General features: G+C 35.7%; 1 protein-coding gene across 1 annotated transcript; it reads left to right on the forward strand.

The window, feature by feature from the left end:
* The first annotated feature begins 7,456 nt into the window (after window positions 1-7,456).
* Window positions 7,457-10,707, forward strand: LOC143551390 (uncharacterized). Its single transcript, XM_077041835.1, has 5 exons — window positions 7,457-7,765; window positions 8,362-9,135; window positions 9,537-10,107; window positions 10,206-10,272; window positions 10,350-10,707. The coding sequence occupies exons 1-5, from the start codon at window positions 7,561-7,563 to the stop codon at window positions 10,470-10,472; spliced, it is 1,740 nt and encodes a 579-aa protein (XP_076897950.1). The 5' UTR covers window positions 7,457-7,560; the 3' UTR covers window positions 10,473-10,707.
* Window positions 10,708-21,233: the final 10,526 nt, after the last annotated feature.

Here is a 21,233-nt window from a genome sequence, read left to right on the forward strand (position 1 = left end):
TCACGCACTCACGCTATGCCACTAACACCCTTACTAGACTCCTGCTACCTCTAACACACTCTACCTCAACCTGCCTTGGTCACACTCATATTAGTTTAGTATTTACGTAGTGAACAAGTCACATCACATCATTCATACACACTATCAACCACTTGGCAATCGCTATCCTTGGCGATACGTGCAATATCCGAAGATCGTTCACGTACCGACAAGCATTATAAATATATACCTCATATAACATCTATAGCATACACTTACCACTTAAAGTAAGTGGATTCACACTTCACATCGAGTATGCACACAGCCCCGAAAACATAACAAGGAAATGGGGCTAGAAACTCACCTGAATACGGTTACGTTCTCCGTTGATTGAAATTCCTTTCTTTAACTGGGCTCGGCTAACTGTATAATATTTACACATATCAATTAACTACTACTACTCGTTTTCGATAACTGCCTTAACACATTTTCCATTAGGTTTTTAATTCATTTTATAAACGAACTTCGCTTCAGGCGAAGTTAAACCTTAGGCGAACTCGGAAACAGCTTGGTTCTGGCTTGATTCGATCGAATAGGAACACGTTCGATCGAATAGGAACACGTTCGATCGAATACATCACGTTCGATCGAATAGGAACACGTTTGATCAAACAGGAACACGTTCGATCGAATAGGAACACGTTCGATCGAATACAACACTCATTCGATCGAATACAAAACTCATTCGATCGAATGAGTTGGAGACCATTCGGTTGCTTCCCTATTCGGTCGACTTGACTTGTTCGATCTACGCATTCGATCGAATGGACTGATTCGATCGACTGGTTCGATCGAATGAGTCTGATTCGACTCCTTCAAGCTGGGCGACGGAGAAACCCACGGGTTTTCCAGATTTTCCAGATTTTTGACCCAAAATCGAAGTTTTTGACATGGAAATGCTCGGGATTGAAAGGGCTATCGATTCCTTGTACTTTTAAACACAAAAGCTTGCATTTTGACATCAAAACAAGGCGGTTTTTGACCCGAAAACTCAAGTTACGAAAATAGGGAGTTTTTGCTCGATTTGAGCTCGAAAATGGTTATGAAAACGGATGATTTTCGAGAGGGACTTACCAAAAACGATTAGGAACTAGATTGTGGACTCGGATTTGTGATTTGAGAACTTTCTCTCTCTAGCTTCTCTCTCTAGAAATGAGAGTGTTTGGGTGGGTGTAAGTGAAGGAAGATGGTGAAAATGGTGGAAGTGTCAAGAACTTTCGTTTATATACTACGGGTTTGGTTAGGCTCGGGTTGGCTTCCTACGGGTCGAGACAGGCCGAGTTCATAAAATAACTAAGCCCAAGACCCGTTCCTTACTCGACATTAAATAACTAAAACGTGAAATTACTAAACATAACTTTCTTTTATTTATCAATATAAAAATTTCGGGATGTTACAAGTCTTCCCTCCTTAAAGAGGTTTCGCCCCCGAAACCTAACTTATTCCCTATAAACGGAAAACTTCTTATATTTACACGCTTTACCATCACACAACTATTTATTATAACCAACATGCATTCAAGTTAAATTCATAGATCGTTCATACTAAAGCACAAGAAGTCACAAGTACTTCATAACATAAAAGGAAATCATTCAAGCTTGCTAAACAACATAGGTTCAACTGTAACATAAAACACTCTTTAACTACTAAACATAAAACAACTGTGACATGCCACTTATAAACACAGTTCTTCAAATCAGAGTTTATTAAAACTTTTCGCGGAATATAAAACATCAATCATTTGTTACAAGTCATTCAATCTTTTCTTTGATACCATAACACAAAACTTTATATTTAAAACATCTTTACTTCTTTCTTCAGATGCCAGCCGTTCAATCCATGCCGTGTGTCATCCTCATGCTAACTCTATAATCAGCTCACCTGCGTGCATACTAAAAGTCAGCTACGCTGAGTGAGTTCTAGTTAATCAAGCAACTTATCATACAACCACTTCATACAATATATATATATGTATCCGAAGACACATAGTCCACTGTCTAACATGCCACTGTTTAACCACTTAATTACCCCTACAGCTTAGCCACTTAATTACAACGGCACGTATAGGCTTTCCCTATCACGCACTCACGCTATGCCACTTAATAACGAAGGCACGTATAGGCTTTCCCTATCACGCACTCACGCTATGCCACTTAATAGCGAAGGCACGTATAGGCTTTCCCTATCACGCACTCACGCTATGCCACTTAATAACGAAGGCACGTATAGGCTTTCCCTATCACGCACTCACGCTATGCCACTTAATAACGAAGGCACGTATAGGCTTTCCCTATCACGCACTCACGCTATGCCACTAACACCCTTACTAGACTCCTGCTACCTCTAACACACTCTACCTCAACCTGCCTTGGTCACACTCATATTAGTTTAGTATTTACGTAGTGAACAAGTCACATCACATCATTCATACACACTATCAACCACTTGGCAATCGCTATCCTTGGCGATACGTGCAATATCCGAAGATCGTTCACGTACCGACAAGCATTATAAATATATACCTCATATAACATCTATAGCATACACTTACCACTTAAAGTAAGTGGATTCACACTTCACATCGAGTATGCACACAGCCCCGAAAACATAACAAGGAAATGGGGCTAGAAACTCACCTGAATACGGTTACGTTCTCCGTTGATTGAAATTCCTTTCTTTAACTGGGCTCGGCTAACTGTATAATATTTACACATATCAATTAACTACTACTACTCGTTTTCGATAACTGCCTTAACACATTTTCCATTAGGTTTTTAATTCATTTTATAAACGAACTTCGCTTCAGGCGAAGTTAAACCTTAGGCGAACTCGGAAACAGCTTGGTTCTGGCTTGATTCGATCGAATAGGAACACGTTCGATCGAATAGGAACACGTTCGATCGAATACATCACGTTCGATCGAATAGGAACACGTTCGATCAAACAGGAACACGTTCGATCGAATAGGAACACGTTCGATCGAATACAACACTCATTCGATCGAATACAAAACTCATTCGATCGAATGAGTTGGAGACCATTCGGTTGCTTCCCTATTCGGTCGACTTGACTTGTTCGATCTACGCATTCGATCGAATGGACTGATTCGATCGACTGGTTCGATCGAATGAGTCTGATTCGACTCCTTCAAGCTGGGCGACGGAGAAACCCACGGGTTTTCCAGATTTTCCAGATTTTTGACCCAAAATCGAAGTTTTTGACATGGAAATGCTCGGGATTGAAAGGGCTATCGATTCCTTGTACTTTTAAACACAAAAGCTTGCATTTTGACATCAAAACAAGGCGGTTTTTGACCCGAAAACTCAAGTTACGAAAATAGGGAGTTTTTGCTCGATTTGAGCTCGAAAATGGTTATGAAAACGGATGATTTTCGAGAGGGACTTACCAAAAACGATTAGGAACTAGATTGTGGACTCGGATTTGTGATTTGAGAACTTTCTCTCTCTAGCTTCTCTCTCTAGAAATGAGAGTGTTTGGGTGGGTGTAAGTGAAGGAAGATGGTGAAAATGGTGGAAGTGTCAAGAACTTTCGTTTATATACTACGGGTTTGGTTAGGCTCGGGTTGGCTTCCTACGGGTCGAGACAGGCCGAGTTCATAAAATAACTAAGCCCAAGACCCGTTCCTTACTCGACATTAAATAACTAAAACGTGAAATTACTAAACATAACTTTCTTTTATTTATCAATATAAAAATTTCGGGATGTTACAGGTACTAAAATGGCACTTAACTCTATTTATTGAGTCTTTGACTTTAAGACGAGTATCGTATATGATTTTTCGTTTTCACAAAACCATTTGATTACGGTTCTCCATATTGGATCGGTTTGGTGATGAGTCCATTTTCGGTTTTAAAAAAAGTTGACCCAAAATATTAAATTTGAGCCTAAACATTTTCCTTAAAGCTTTTGTTAATCTACCTATTTTAATGAATATGAAAAAGCGAATTGGATTTTAATAATCCCAACTTTATGTATTTGGCCAATAATAATCTCAACTTTAAAATAGCTGTCACCGGTCCCAACTTTCACACTATTTGTTTTCACTGAACCTCCGTTAAAAAAAACTTAACGACGTTAATTTTTTTTCAATTTTCAAACTGATATTTTAGGGTTTTTGATCGGAATGAGGATACAAGTCGATTGATGTAAACAACTTATCTCCAAACGTTGGTCCAAACAACTAAAGGATGCTTCAACTACGGACTTTAAACTTTTAATTAACAAAAATCAAGCTGTTTGAAACGTCATTTCAAGTTAAGTTTTATATCAATCGATTCATAATCTCATTCCGATCAAAAGCCTTAAAAAATCAATTTGAAATTTGGAAAAAAAACTTAACGGTGTTAAAAATTATTTAACGGGGGTCCAGTGAAAACAAATAGTGTGAAAGTTGGGATCAGTGACAGCTATTTTCAAAGTTGAGATTATTATCGGCCAACATCATTAAGTTAGGATTATTAAAATCCAATTTTCCTATGAAACTTTTGGCCCTAAATAATGAATATGTGCCGCAAATCTAGTTACAAACATTCAAATAATTTCAGTGTCTTGCAATTCGGTCCGGTTTATAACCGAGCATAACAAAAGAAGAATAACATGTTTTTGGTTTCCAAAGAAAACAAAACAGAACAGTTAGTTATTTTTTTGGTTTGTTTGTCAGTTTCATTTTGGTTAATCGGTGTTTTCCCATAGTAAACGTGTTTGCCTGATACCTAGATGTGGCAAATAGGTTGGGTTGGGTTGAAACGGGTCATGGGTCGGAACGGGTTAGGGTCGAAACGGGTCACTTAAAAAAGGGTTGTTTTGGTTCGGGTTGGAACGAGTTAGGGTCAACAGGTTCGGGTTAGAACGGGTCAAAACGGGTTTGGGTCAAAACTCGTTTAAGCGATTTTTCAGTTCGTTTCAGTGCGTACCGGCCCGTTTAAGCGATTTTTCAGTTCGTTTCAGTGCGTACCGGCCCGTTTAAGCGATTTTTCAGTTCGTTTCAGCGCGTAACAGCTCTTTAAGCGATTTTTCAGTTCGTTTCAGCGCGTAACAGCTCGTTTAAGCGATTTTTCAGTTCGTTTCAGCGCGTAACAGCTCGTTTAAGCGAATTTTCAGTTCGTTTCAGCGCGTAACAGCTCGTTTAAGCGATTTTTCAGTTCGTTTCAGCGCGTAACGGCTCTTTAAGCGATTTTTCAGTTCGTTTCAGCGCGTAACGGCTCTTTAATCGATTTTTCAGTTCGTTTCAGCGCGTACCGGCCCGTTTAAGCGATTTTTCAGTTCGTTTCAGCGCGTACCGGCCCGTTTAAGCGATTTTTCAGTTCGTTTCAGCGCGTAACGGCCCGTTTAAGCGATTTTTCAGTTCGTTTCAGCGCGTACCGGCCCGTTTAAGCGATTTTTCAGTTCGTTTCAGCGCGTAACGGCCCGTTTAAGCGATTTTTCAGTTCGTTTCAGCGCGTACCGGCCCGTTTAAGCGATTTTTCAGTTCGTTTCAGCGCGTACCGGCCCGTTTAAGCGATTTTTCAGTTCGTTTCAGCGCGTAACGGCCCGTTTAAGCGATTTTTCAGTTCGTTTCAGCGCGTAACGGCCCGTTAAAGCGATTTTTCAGTTCGTTTCAGCGCGTAACGGCCCGTTTAAGCGATTTTTCAGTTCGTTTCAGCGCGTAACGGCCCGTTTAAGCGATTTTTCAGTTCGTTTCAGCGCGTAACGGCCCGTTTAAGCGATTTTTCAGTTCGTTTCAGCGCGTAACGGCCCGTTTAAGCGATTTTTCAGTTCGTTTCAGCGCGTAACGGCCCGTTTAAGCGATTTTTCAGTTCGTTTCAGCGCGTAACGGCCCGTTTAAGCGATTTTTCAGTTCGTTTCAGCGCGTAACGGCCCGTTTAAGCGATTTTTCAGTTCGTTTCAGCGCGTAACGGCCCGTTTAAGCGATTTTTCAGTTCGTTTCATCGCGTAACGGCTCGTTTAAGCGATTTTTCAGTTCTTTTCAGCGCGTAACAGCTCGTTTAACCGATTTTTCAGTTCTTTCCAGCGCGTAACAGCTCGTTTAAGCGATTTTTCAGTTCGTTTCATCGCGTAACAGCTCGTTTAAGCGATTTTTCAGTTCGTTTCAGCGCGTAACAGCTCGTTTAAGCGATTTTTCAGTTCGTTTCAGTAACAGCTCGTTTAAGCGATTTTTCAGTTCGTTTCATCGCGTAATAGCTTGTTTAAGCGAATTTTCAGTTCGTTTCAGCACGTAACAGCTTGTTTAAGCGATTTTTCAGTTCGTTTCAGCACGTAACAGCTCGTTTAAGCGATTTTTCAGTTCGTTTTAGCATGTAACAGTTTGTTTAAGCGATTTTTCAGTTCGTTTCATCGCGTAACAGATCGTTTAAGCGATTTTTCAGTTCGTTTCAGCATCTAATAGCTCGTTTAAGCGATTTTTCAGCTTGTTTCAGCACTTAACAGCTTGCTTTAGCGATTTTCAGTTCCTTTCATCACTTAATAGCTTGTTTCAGCATGTTTTTGTTTCGTTGTTGTCGACATTTCAGTTTCAGTTAATTTGTCGATTTTTTTTTGAACGAAGACAACGGACGAATTGTTTTAACTTTTTTACATTTTTTTTGTTTTATTTTTTGAGTTATGATTTTTTTATTAATTTTTTTGAATATTTTTTGATAATTTCTATTAAGATCAAAATCCCTTAAAAAAAATTCAAAAAAACAAATAAAAAATCATAACTCAAAATATAAACGAATAACGAAAAAAGTAAAAAAACCAAAATATTTTCGCCGTTAACCTCGTTCATAAAAAAAAAAACCCGACAAATTAACCGAAACCGAAATGTCAACGAAAACGAATCAAAAACCTTAATCGACCCGTCTAGTGCGAAAACTCGAAAGAAACCGAAACCCACCCCGTCCAGTGCTAAAACTCGTGTCGGCACAAAAGCTGATCCGAGCCGAACCTAAACCGATATCGTTCCAATCTAAAACCCATTTCAACCCAAACATGTCAGTTTTCCTTAAGACACTAACCCACATCGACCCATGTAGTTAAATTTGTCAACCCATTTTGACCCAAAAATAAGAATGTTGAATTTCAAGTAACCCATTTTGACTCATTTAATTAAAACCTATGACCCAAATCAACCCATTTGAATTTTAAAAATTGACCAATTTGAAATGGTTTGGATCAAGGTTGTCACCCCTACTGAAACCTACTCGGGTATACACATGAATTGGTAACGCGCATATGATAGATACGTGGTTCGGTATAAAACACCGTTTTATAATCGAATATGAAACTGAGATAATTACTCCCAATTTACCCCCTATTAGAGCATCCTCTCATATGATTCAGATAAGCCCGTTTATCTAATAATGGGCCAGGCCGGATCAGATCCAGAAAGTGTAGGTTTCGAAATTTGCCCACCCCCAAATCCCGCCATTACCACTGAAAGCTTCTCTAACAATCTCCTTTCTTCTAGCGTCTCCATAAACATGATGACATTATTATTACTACTTACTGTTATGTAATGTAATGGATGAATCCAAACAAAGAGCTATGGTGACTAAATCATCATCTTCAATCAAGCGTAAACCCTTAGCCAATCTCACCAACATCCTCCGTAAACCCAACAACACCTCTTCACTCCTTCAACCTGCTACCTCTGATTCAAGTATCGGATCCACTCAGAACCCCATCAATCAACATGCTCCCTCTAAATCTCAATCACTCACGCAAGGTACATTTAATTGTTCATCTAGGGTTCATTGTTACCTCAATTGGTTCATTTTGTATTTGCTGTTGGAAGTTTTTTATTGAAACCCTAAGTTATCATCCTTCGTCAATTTTAGGAAGATAGTGTTATTGTTTCCTATTAATTATGCCTTTCATTTGTATTCTAATCAGCTTTATTGTGCTTGCTGTTAATCATTTTAGACAATCTGGTTCATCACATATTAATATTTGTATAAATAAGTTATAACAAAGTGTTTACGGTCACTCTTTCATTATTGTGCTTCTATTGATTTTAAACAATACTGCAACTAACTTCAGTTTGAGGGGCAAAACCGGGTATTATCAAGAACCGGAACCGGGTACGGTCAACAAAAGTTAAGAATCAGGTCGGGTAGGAACCAGTTCCGGGTGTGGTTGGGTATTTTAACGGTTATTGGTGGAACAGGTTCTGGCCGGTCTGCGTCGGTTCCGGTTCTGGGTACGGTTACAGCCTTACAGGGAGAAACCCAAAAACCGATCTGTGTTCGCGGGCTGGCTAGGGTTGGGTTTGGAACTGTTTATTTTTTGCTCAAGTCTAAGTTTAGTGTTTTTGTTTCTTAGATCGTTTGGCTGGTGATGAGAATCAAACTGCACAAGTTCAAAGACACAGCACACATAACACTAGGAGCACAACGAAGGCTGATGTCTTCTTTCCTCAAACATCTTTACAAGAAAGAATAAACAATGTGAAACAAGGATACACGTCTTTTGGTTCTTCAACCTTGGGCAAAATCAAGGATCAAGGGAAGATAAGTCAGTCTTCTACAGAGAAGATTAATGACACAAGGAAGTCAGTTGATTTGCCATTAAGTGTTATGAAGAACACAAATATTAGCACAGACAAAGATAAAGCGAAGGAAAATGCTATTCAATCTAACACGGGTCTTACGGTGGCTGATGTCCCCTTTCGTCAAACATCTTTCCATGAAACAAAGAACAATGTGAAAACAGGATCTGTGTGTTTCGATTCTTCAACATTTGACAAGCTCAAAGAACAGGGGAAGAAGATAAACCAGTCTTCAACGGAGAAGATTAGTAACAAAAGAAAGTCAGTTGATGTGCCATTAAGTTCCCATATTATGAAGAGTACAAATAATAACACAGACAAAGATCAAGGGAAGGAGAATGTTGTGCAATCTAACATGTTTCTTACGATGGCTGATGATTTAATGAGGAGAAAGGATAAAGGAAAGGCGATTGCAGAGTCGCCCCCATCCAGAAAGAAGTTAAAGAATTACATGATGAACTTTGATGTTCCTCTAAAAGGGGTGGTAATAAAAGAGAGGGATGGCACGGATCAACATGTTCCGTCTAAATTTCAAAGACTCACGCCAGGTACAATTAAATGTTATTAATACAATAATTGTTCATCTAGGGTTTATTGTTAGTTGAGTCATGGATTTTGTATATGCTGTTGGAGAATTGTTATTGTTGATTAATATTATTTCTATTTGGTTAACCCTAAATTGTCTTTCATGAATTTTACGAATATCGTATTATAATTTGACAAGTCATTTTGTCATAAATTTGTATAGTAATCACCTTTATTATGCTTGATTTTAATCATATTAGACTATCTGGTTCATGATATTTTATAATATTTGAATGAATGACTTATTAGTAGTTAGATAGTGTTTGCAGATCGGTGAATTGGACGGTTTCATTATTGTGCTATTTATAGTTCTTATGGTTTTTTAAAGAGTACCGTGACTAAGTTCAGTATTTTCGTTTCTTAGATTGTTGGGCTGGTGAGGAGAATCAAACTGTGCAAGCTCAAAAACACAGAACACCAAGCACAACAAAGGTTGCTGTCCCTGTTCATCAGACATCTTTCCAAGAAAAAAGGAACAATGTGAAACAAGGATCTGTGTCTTTCTGTTCTTCAGTGTTTGACAAAATCAAGGATCAGGGTTGGATAAATGAGTCTTCAACGGAGAAGATTAACGACAAAAGGAAGACAGCTGATGTGCCATTAAGGCTTGTGAAGAACACAAATACTAGCACAGACAGAGATAAAGGGAAGGAAAATGTGGTGCAATCTAACACGGGTCTTACAATGGCTGATGATTTGATGAAAAGGAAGGCTAAAGGAAAGGCAATTGCTGAGTCGCCCGATTATCCTTTTAAAAAGAAGTTAAAGAATTACATGATGGACTTTAATGGTCCTTTAAAAGGGGTGGTAATTAAAGAGAGAGATGGCACGGTTACGGGTTCTAATAGTGTTTCTACACCTATTAAATACCATACTTTGGAGAAGAAGAATCAGCAAATTAGCTGTCCACCTATTTTAAGGACCATGAACAATAGGTTTCTATCTCTGTCTTTATGTGTGTGTGTGTGGGTGCGCGTGTGTCACTTATTGTACTTATGATCACTAATATTATCTTGTTTTTTTGGTTGAGTAGGAATGATGCTGATGTAGAAGAAGTATTTCCATGTAAGGGACAAACTGAACGCCCTCCTAATAAGAAAGTATGTTTAACTATTAACATTTATTTATAAAAAAGTTAGAACTATCAAAAGGTTGTTAATGATGATTGTTTTTGCAGAAAAGGAGATGCTCAGCAAAGGATGTTGAGGTAGAATACAAATTACCAAAAGAATTTGTGGAGGAACAGAGGGCTTACTTTAAAGAAATTGATGACTTTGAACTAGAAGTGGAGGAAGTTTGAGTTTAAACAAGGTTAGCTGGGTAGGATTTTCTGACTTGTTTAAGTTTCTTGTATAGTCACACTTGAAAATATTGTGGAAGTATCAATTGGTTGACTAGTAGTTTGACCAAAAGTTTATGTGTATTGACTTTTTTTTTTCACCCTGGTGATTATAGTTTTATGAAAAGGTAGTTAATAGACTTGTGAAAATAATGATTTAGGCTTTGTTTTAATCATGTTTCATGGTGATCATATGCTGTGGTAAACTGGTGATTTTGTATTTGCCTCTTAACCTGTGGTTTGGCACAGAGGAAAATGTTTATGTATTTATTAAATTTCTGGGTTTTAGCTTAAGTGAAAAAAACAAAGATTTTTTTAAAAATATTAAGTAATGATAATTAGTGATGAAAAAGATTAAAGTCAAACCCGAAAAGTTCATGATTGATAATTAAACGTCTATCAGAAAATAAGATGAAAAGTAAAATTACGTACCAAAACAAAGTCACCCATTAACTTCAAAAAAGTCGTGTTTTCAAAAAATATATGTTGAGGTTTGGTTAGTTAAAATATTATGTAGGTGTCATGTTATTGCTACGTATATGTTTTAACTAAACAAGTTAAAAATACAAGTGTAATGAAAGAGGTTAGTTAAGCAAAATAAAAAAAAAAGTATCAGTATGTACCCCACATTTTTAAATGCCCTTTGGGTGTGAACCGACGTGTGATGGTTTAGAGCATAAATTTTGGCAGAGGTAAACCCCCACCTAGAGATGGGCAAAAAAACCGGTTGGTGAACCGGTTCAACGGTTTAAACCGAAAACCGGTTTTTCAAAAACCGGTTATTTAAAAACCGGTTTGACCGGTTTAGTAACCGCCGGTTCGTATATCGGTTATAAGTTCTAGAGAAAAAACCGGTTACTAAACCGGTTATGGAAAAAACCGGTTAATTTTAAAACCGGTTATTATGAAAAAAACCGGTTATTAACCGGTTATTTTAAAAAAAAAACTGGTTAATTAAAAAAACCGGTTATTAACCGGTTCTAACCGGTTTCTAAACCGGTCCTAACCGGTTAGACCGGTCCGAGTTTTGCACCAAAAAAACCGGTTAATAAACCGGTCCGGTTATTTAAAAACCGGTTTTTTTCCAGGCCAAGAAAAACCGGTCCGGTTATTAACCGAACCGGTTTTTTTAAAAAAACCGATTTGTGCACCTCTACCCCCACCCTCACCCAAGAAAAGAAAGAAAAAATAAAAACCACCACCTAAACTCTAAACCATGAGACAACCAACTAGATGTTCTTTTTGATGTCTAAGAATTGCTAACAAAGTTCAAAAAAATAATTGAAAATATTTCTTCTACATAAACATTATGTTTCCGTAAGACTACTCGCTATGGTGAGGGGCTTCGAAGCCCCTCCCCAGTGCCACGTTAGCGCCACGTGGGCACTGTGGGCTTCGAAGCCCCACCCGAAAGATGCCCCGCTATGGTGTTGGGGGCTTCGAAGCCCCTTTAATACATATATACATATGCATGTATGTGTGTTTGAGAGATATAGAGAGAGAGGACCCCACCATCCAACCTCATCCGCGCCCGGCATCACAACCACCTTTCCCTCGACGCCCAAGAAAGCACCGCGCCCCACTGCGGTGTTCCGCGCCCATCGGCGCCCGCCACCTCACCCTTTGGAGCCCCATAGCGAGTAGTCTAAGCATACATATAAGAAAACACAAAAATTTTGACACAATATATATACCGCGTTTCGTTTAGTCTAAACTAATTTAAGCCGATTTAGTTGAATCTTTTAACATGTTTAGATAAATGGGCCGATCACGGATCAACATGATGGGTTTATAGGTTGTGTAAAAATTCACTCATTGAAATTGAATAAGTAAACAATTAAATTGGTTTCGGTTGGATGGTACTAATAAAATTGTGTGCTAACTCCCATTTCTTATTGAATTAACCGATCAACTTTTCATCGGACATTTATTTTGAATGCGATAATTCGTTTTCGCAAAAAAATTAGATCCTTTTACTTTATTGTTATATTATGAGATTAAATCCTATTGCTTCTAGTTTATGTCAAAATTAAAAAAAAAAAACTAAACGAAAGTTAAGGTGTAAAGATATAAAGTTTAAACTTTAAAGAGCATATGTTTGTAAATATTTGGTGATTTTAAGTGTGAATGTGTAATTCTAGAATAGTAATTATAGAAAGTTTATGTCATTGTCAACTTATACAAATTCATGAGTATCAAGATAATGTTAAAAATCACTCATAATGTTAAAAAAATAAAATAAAATTAAGTGACCTAAAAATATAAAACCTGGTTACTATGTAATGATTATTCTTCTCAAGTTTAGCATGAAATAAAAGGTAGAAGAAAAAAAAATACTAAATAATAATAATAATCAAGTTTATAATGGTCTCAATTAGACCGTTTATTCTAAACAATTAGGAAAAATTTTATCACACACACAACATTTTAAAATATGAGTGATCTTTATAGTTAAAAAAATATGCATGTGACACTGTTACAACAATATCAAATTTTGGTATTCATTTCATAATTTTATCCCTTTGAATTTAATAGCATATAACTGAATGCTTTGGTTAGCTAACTAGTTATACTAAAGTCATGCAATTAGTTTTTTCTAATTTTTTTTTTTATTTTTAAGATATACTCATAACTATCAAATTAAAAAAATAGTTATGTCTCGTGAGTCACGGCTTGCCCATGATGAAATCAAGTATTAGATATTAATTAATGTTGTGTGAAATATGCCGCTTTCGACTTTTGGGTCACTAAAGAAAAGTCAGCATTCACCTTATAGCTAAGCTAACTATAAATTGACAAACTAATGCTAACATCTTATAACACGTTGCATCTTAAAAACATTTATTTTTCATACCAAATAAAAAATTAAACCACGGTTTTTATACCATTTGAAAAACAAACGCATAAAAGACAACAATAAACCATATAAATGATTGTTTTATGTTGACGCAACCGAGTAATGAATCACTAATTCTTGTTGGTTTGGGTTTTAAAGTAATGTCTTAGGTATAAGTATAAATCATTAACCATGTCTAATTAATGTTTGTTCCAAAACGAGTGTTCTGTCACTTAAGTTTAGTGAAATGCTATGTGTAGGGTTTTATCAGTTTTTTTTATTACAATATATCTAAGATTGTTAATTATTATTAACTTAATTAAAGTTTGTGTGATGAGTTATATGTCAATTAAGACCATGTATATTCTTTAAACTTTCAACATTTGACTTGTATATTTTCTAGATGCAAACTAGTTTTGGTTCAAATACGTGATAAACTTAAATTATATATTTGCCTAGTCATTGTGGGACTAGCCCATATGGTAATTAAGGGCAAGTCTTTTTGGTCGAAGATATTGGGTTTAGTTCCAGGCAAGGGATAGATTTTGATGTAATTTAGTCTAAACAATAGCAATCAAGTTTAAAGGTGTTCTAATTAAGTTATTTAAAATTAAAAAGTGTTCTAATTAAACCACATAACATTTATATTTTATTTAAAGTATAGGTTTTATCATGTTTTTTAGCATTTCTTTTTTTGTTTCAATGAGAAAATTAAATAAATATAACTACATATATTTCAAATCCCGACTCTCAACTCTTCTCCTCCATTGATTTCTTGACCCACAAAAAATCAAATGAGGCTCAATCTGAAGATGTAGTGACTCAATTTGGTCAAAAATTACACTAGTGACCTAGTTAAAACACTTTTAAAATTTTGTTACAATTATAATTATGTGTCATTTTCCCTTAATAGTAATGTTATTTATACACTAGAATTCTGATAGATTCCCATAAAGGTCAGATTAAACACCATACAAACCAATGATCTTATAGTGCAGTCTTAAGTTTGCCACTTGAAGGTAAAACTTAAAAAAAAAACAATTCATAATAAATTGTACTCTCTAGAAAAATGATTTTACCTTAACCGGAGAGCTAATTGATCTTTAACATGGACGAGTTCGGGCATATAATAGTTCTATAAATATAAATATAAATTAAATAAAGTTCTAAGCTACTAGCAGTCGATGCTTTAAATTTGATTGGACATATCCTACTTTTACATATTTCTACGTTACTTACCAAACTTTAGAAATTTTGAACACCATCCGTTGCTTCCTTTTCAACAAAATTGCTTTTTTATTAATTTTACTTTTTTTTCACGATTGAATAAAGATATGAACACGTCTTAAAGTCCAATGTTCTATAATCGATTCAACTAACTTGATTGGATTGATCTTTCTGTATTTAATTATATTTCAAATATCTAGTACTTAGTAGTTTTTAAGTCAGGATTATTCTCGAGAATGTGTGATAATATATTATCATCAAAACAAAACAATCCTATTGTAGCATAACAAACAATTTTAAATAACTACATGAATCGTGAGGCTCTTTTAGTGTTTTTTGTAACAAATTTGTTTCACATTTCATGCTTTTTAATAGCTCGTTCTCCATAGCTATCAACGCCAATCCATTAAGTTTCCGCTGAGCCAGTGTTGATAACAAGTACAACTTCAACAACTTCAATTTTGAAAAGCTTATTTCTACCGATGGCAGTAAGATCTAACCATTACCAGAATCATCAACAAAACTCTATATGCAACTAATGTATTAGAAAAAATATTTAGCTTCTTTAAGATATTTTAAAGTATCAAGAGGGTCATGCTTCAGTGCTTCTTAAATAATAATACAACACGATTTAAGATCTTTGTCTTCAAGTTCCTTCAACTTTTTAGGAAATAAAAAGCCAAATACGTGTATTGTTCAAATCTTGTTCCAAGAGAAACAATCGTCCGATCAACAATACATCAATAGTAATTGACTTTAAAATCTTCAACAGGTGAAAATAAAACTTCTTGTTCACTTGAAGTCTCATCAATTTTTTTTCTTCAAATTAGATGCCTTTGAGGAATACTGGATCAACACCTAATTCAATGGCAATTTTCTGAACTTCATCAGTCACCTCATTTAACGAATTAACCCCAGTTCTCTATAATTCCTTGAAGAATTTAATCATATTATTCACTGCTCCAATAACAACATGGAAATCATATCCTTTGAATTGCAACCTTTTGCTATTGTATTCGATACCAAATGACGATTGATAACTAGAACCTCAAAAATCACAAATTTTATTTCTCACTACTGTTTTGGCGTCACTTTAAAATTTAGAATCACCGTCCACTTCCTCAACTTCAATAAATATACTAATATTCTTGCATTGTTTTAAATTCATTTGTGTACACTTCTTTACGTTGGTGTCACAAGAAAGAAAAAACACAAGAGTGATCGGAGAAAACAGTAGAAATGTAACGAAAAGTATATTTTTTTATTATAAATATTCGATAATTTAAGCTTAACGGATCAAATAGGTTGACTAACATACGACAATATACAAAGGTAAATATTATAATTAATTGCATAAGAGCTAATGACTTTGAAACGTTCAATTCGACAATCCAACCATCTAGAAAAGGAAACAAAGGGCAGTTAAAATGTCGATTTCTTAATTATGACCCTCGTTTACTAGCTTTAATAAAAAAGTTGATCGAGTCCAAGCATTTACCAATTTAACTACATTTTGACTTTCTCTTAGTCAATTCTCCAAAATGCAATCTGCTTGTATCTAGTTAATATCTTGTAATTTAGCTTTATTGGACGTTAGTTTCATCAATTTCTTTTATATTGCTAATAAGAAATTACATAATTTTGCTACGAAATATGCTTATTTTAGGCACCTCAAAATAACGGGTGTTGTAAATCATATGAGACGAGATATACATATCTCATAGTAATGTGTTAAGATGAATACAAATAAAATTAACGTGATAAACATACTGTCACACCTGGCCTAGTCATATGACCAACAGTTAATACATATTTTAGTTTTATTTCGAAGTGTAACAATGAAAAAACATTTCTCTATTTGACTACTCGTAAGTTGAATAAAATATTCATTTATAAAACAGGGAATTAAATACCCTTACTATTACACAACATTCTTTTCTTTCTGAAACTCTTACAACAATTTCATAATATTCAGCCACAAAGTTTTACTAATCCATAGGGAATCCCTCTCATGCAGCTTATTTCCTATCTTTTTGGATCGGTGTCAAATGGCCGATCAAAAATATTAATAAAACAATGTTCTTAATCACTTTAAACTAACTATGACAAGCAGGGTGTCGAACCACGAATAGTCTGTGGTGAGTCTTCAGTGAAACTGATTTTAATCATTATGAAGTTTATTATTTTATGAAGTAATGGTTGAGTGTTGATGACACTGGCAATAGTTTTAGATTGAAATAAATGATTACTTTAATAGCTTGTAAACAATTTATGAAAAGCAAATCACACCGAGGATCATAATTATTAAAATTAGATTAGCCTACACCAATGACTTGATTTCAATTAAACACACATGACAATTCAAATTTACCAACATACATTCCTAATCACAAGTGTTAACAATCGTCTATCATATGTAACTGACGCAAGAAAGCCTTCACTCTATGAATCACAAACAAATGCACACTTCGTAAACCAAAAACAGTTAACAAACCCTGGTATGAATCAGTCTTAATAACAATCCTCATTTCATAATGTTACTGACGCAAGGAAATCTTAACAAATATGAAGATAAGACAATACTAACAACTTAATTCAAACCGTTCAATCAACTACAAAAGACTAATTAAGACAAATGTGCAGAACAATAAACCTAGATTACATAATCTGGTATGACTCAAAGAGATTAGCCGCTCATATTGTTGATGAAATTTTCAACCTTCACGAAATCCAGAGTTGATTTGATGAAATAATATTCGTTTCTCTCTCAAAGAATGGTCTTCGGCCTTCAGAGATATGATATTTCTTTATGCCTTATATAGAGTTTAAAGTTGCGACTTTTGTAGTTTAATTTGGTTCAGCACATGGTACTCTAGTTTTATCAAATGGTATGCTGGCTCAGCAAATGATACTTTAACTTTAGAGTATGATACTATAATTTAGCAAATAATACTTTAAAAACTCCTGATGTACGTTCATCTTATGCTCAACATATGATACTATGTTTCAGCAAATGATATGATGAAGCCAACTTTTACCCAAATCTTATGTTTTTATCATGTGCTATCACATATCATTTCCGGACTTCAATTTATTCAGTTACATGCTTCCAAAATGTATCTTTAATGCATAAGAATCTGAAAGTCAAAAGCATGCACGAAGTACCATAATTCTAACGAAAAACTTAATAAAATTAATAAAATAACACAAATAAATACATGATTTATACCCGACCATTATTACTTGGAAAATACTTTTAAAATAATACATCAACAAATACTCTTGAATAACTCCAAGACACAAATCATTTTATGTTATTAGAATATAAAACTCATTTGATTATAATGAGTATAGTTACTACACACTTAGCAAGACTATTTCACCTGAGGATACAACCACAGAGCACATTAGCATTTCCACTCAGTTTTACGCATGCCTACTACTGAACACGTACTAGCCATGTCACGGCGTTTCATCTGTAACATGTGTATACCTTAGATCCAACTATACAAGCAATTATGGTCTGAATGCATTTATCTATAGGCTGTTGTTATGTATAATGTTTTGAAAATCTATTCAAGCCATTTGATATGTATGAAATCATGTTCACGTTTTAAAATAGTTAACGTATTGACCTTAAAATAATCTCTTGAAATCAACTCTTTTATAACTGAATATGTTTCTTTAGCATATAATCAAATCATATGTTTGTATTAGATCACCTGATCTAATTTTGTAATACTAGACCGTCACACGTCCACATTTGTACGCTCAAACCTTGTTTATAATGTTTATCAGATCTGAAACTTTTTTATTAAAATATTCATTTCGCTTTCTGATGGACCATCATAACAGAGCTAGACTACCAGTTCGTCTGTCTGACTAGTCTATCTTTATTTAAAAGTCATTTCTTCATTATGAAGAAACGCTCATTTGTCAAAACCTTTTAAGATTATTTTATATAGTTAAATAGCTATTTCAAGGTTTGATTATAACTTTGTTTAAGACTAAAGTTTAGACCTAAATAACATGTATAATGCTATAAACTCGTATCATTTATCTCAAATAAGCTTAACACTAACAATATACAGAGACGGCTTTGGGTGGGGCATGGAGGGAGACCGTCCCCGGCCAGATCATCCTGGTAGGCCCTAATTAAAAAAATTATATATATTTTTAAAATAATATGTATTCTTAATGTTTAAACTCAATTACTCAATTCATTTAAGTCAATTTCTATATAAAAAAAATTCGCACAACCAAATCATAACAAACAGTCCATTTTTACATTTACTTGTTTAAACCCAATAATTAATTTTTTTTAACAGTTCTCAAATACGGGCCCTGTCATTATAAATAACTGATCATCTTAACTATAACATTTGAAGGGAAATAATAAGTTAGCTCAATGTTCTTATTCGTTTGCTAAATTTAGAAGTTTTTAGCAATATGAGTAGTAGTTTCATCATCACGTTTGAAGGGAATAGGAGTAAGACCATGAACTTGAATGCAATGATCTTCAACATCTGCAAAGATAAGAGAAAATGTGGGTTGTTTTTGGACTTTCAACAGGTCGGGTATTGGTCATCTGAGTTTCATGCCTAGTTAAATCAAACTTTTTTTAACCATTATAAATTTTTATATTTTTAATACTTTCATATATGATATCTTATATCCATATCGTCACTAAAATATGTAAAAATTTCATTATGATTTAAACCCATAAAAGATAAGTAAACGCTTAGTACTAAAAGAGAAAGTAAAATATAGATAATATTATTAAAAATCTTAAAAAACGTTTATTTATAAGTTTTCGAGTATATACTTCGGGTATGTGAGTATATGTTTTCGGATCGGTATAAGCTAATCCCACACTAGCAAGAAATTTTCAAACTAATCATATACCCAAATGAGAAAGGTTTTACCCGTCCTAAATATTTTTAGTTTGCATGTTTTACCAATCGAGGATTTGAGTGCATTGGGGCCGATCTTTATGCATTAGGACATGAAGTCCAATCATATAGAGAATGAGGTTCATTTTAAAATTCTAAACAATTTTAAGAATTCTTATCAATTACTAAATTATATTATTTATTATTTTAATATATTTAATAATGTTTAAGGCTTGTTTTGTCACTTTTAACTTAAATATATATTGACAAAACCTTTAAAAGCTCTCTGGTTGTTCCTTACAATTTTTCAAGCCATCATATTGCTTTATTTATAAATGGAGGATGAAGAAACGTGGATCTACTCACTGGTAGCGGATCTACTTTCCTCGGGTTTTGATTGTACTATTTCACCGATGGTTCTTCTGGATCTGTATTCTTCCACCTACAAAATGAACAACGCCGTTAACTTACCCCTCAGAAAGGGACAGAGGGGTCCTCTTTGGGGTAACCCTCCGGCGTGAGAATAAGTATATGGTGGAGAAGATAATAATATGTGAGAGTAAGGGAATCTCAAGAGTATTGCTTAATAGCTGAATACTCTCTGATTGTGTGACTGTGTGTTTGTATGTAACTGACTGTGAGTGAATGTAATTCAATATGATTGAATGTGATATCACTGCCTGTAACTGTCAATGATTGAGTATGAATGTCCCCATCAAAGTGGAGTTGATGCTGTATTTATAGTGCTAGGGTTTCCACTGGTTGGGCTCAACCTCGTTGGCCTCTTCCAATCGCACTGCGCCACGTGTCCTCTGGGACACCTGGCGCTTTCTCGTTGGATGTAATCACGTGGTAGCACATGTGTCATGCTGAGTTGTCGACCCTTCATTTGGCAGCTGTCAACATCAGCATATTCTTACTCCTTAAAAAGATGCCTTCTAGAAGGTTGTCTGACGTGCACAATCAAGGTTGCCCTAATCCTGATTTGGATAAGGACGAGGTCGATTATGTGCATGTGTGATATGCGCCAATCCTGAGGATGCGCGAGGTCTTCTTTTTATTCTCACGCGCAGATATTTCATGCGCAGATGTGATATGCACGAGCATGTGATATGCGCCGCGCGTTGATGCGCCGCGCGCATATGTGATGCGCGAGCATATGTGTGCCTGGGCAGATGTGATATGCACGAGCATGTGACATGCGCCGCGCGCTGATGCGCCGCGCGCATATGTGATGCGCGAGCATATGTGTGCCTGGGCATGTTTTGTATGCGCCATGCGCATATGCTTTGGCTTTGTGCCTTCATAATGTCTTTATGTTGTGGGTTGACCCGCCTTGCTCGGTGTTGAGGCGGGTACATACCTCTTCAAGCCCCCCCAGTCTAATGTGTGTCTTATCTCGCGCGAGCGCGGTAAGATAGATATTAGACTTACTGATTTGGCCTTTTAATGGGGTTTTGTCGTTTTCTTGGTTGTTACCATCGTTGCGCGAAGTTCTATCCATTTGGTTGAAACGAGAGGTCCAAACACGTGGTTAGTTGGTGGTGACGTGCGCCGTAAACGTGTCAGACGTTTCGTGTGCTCGAGGTGCTACAGTTGCCTTTCATGTCCCCTCGCACAGCTGTCTTGAACACGTGTCGCGCTCGCATTGGTTTGCACCTGCGAGTGGGGGCGCGTCTCTGCGTCGTGGCAGGTCCGTTACGTTTTCATGTCACCTCAAACAGTGTCAAGGACACGTGCCGCGACCACGTTGGCTTACAGCTGCGA

The sequence above is a fragment of the Bidens hawaiensis genome, unplaced genomic scaffold (genome assembly GCF_021521415.1).
Source record: "Bidens hawaiensis isolate Kalapana, Puna unplaced genomic scaffold, B.hawaiensis_p1.1 tig00016386_1, whole genome shotgun sequence".
Taxonomy (NCBI): Eukaryota; Viridiplantae; Streptophyta; class Magnoliopsida; order Asterales; family Asteraceae; genus Bidens; species Bidens hawaiensis.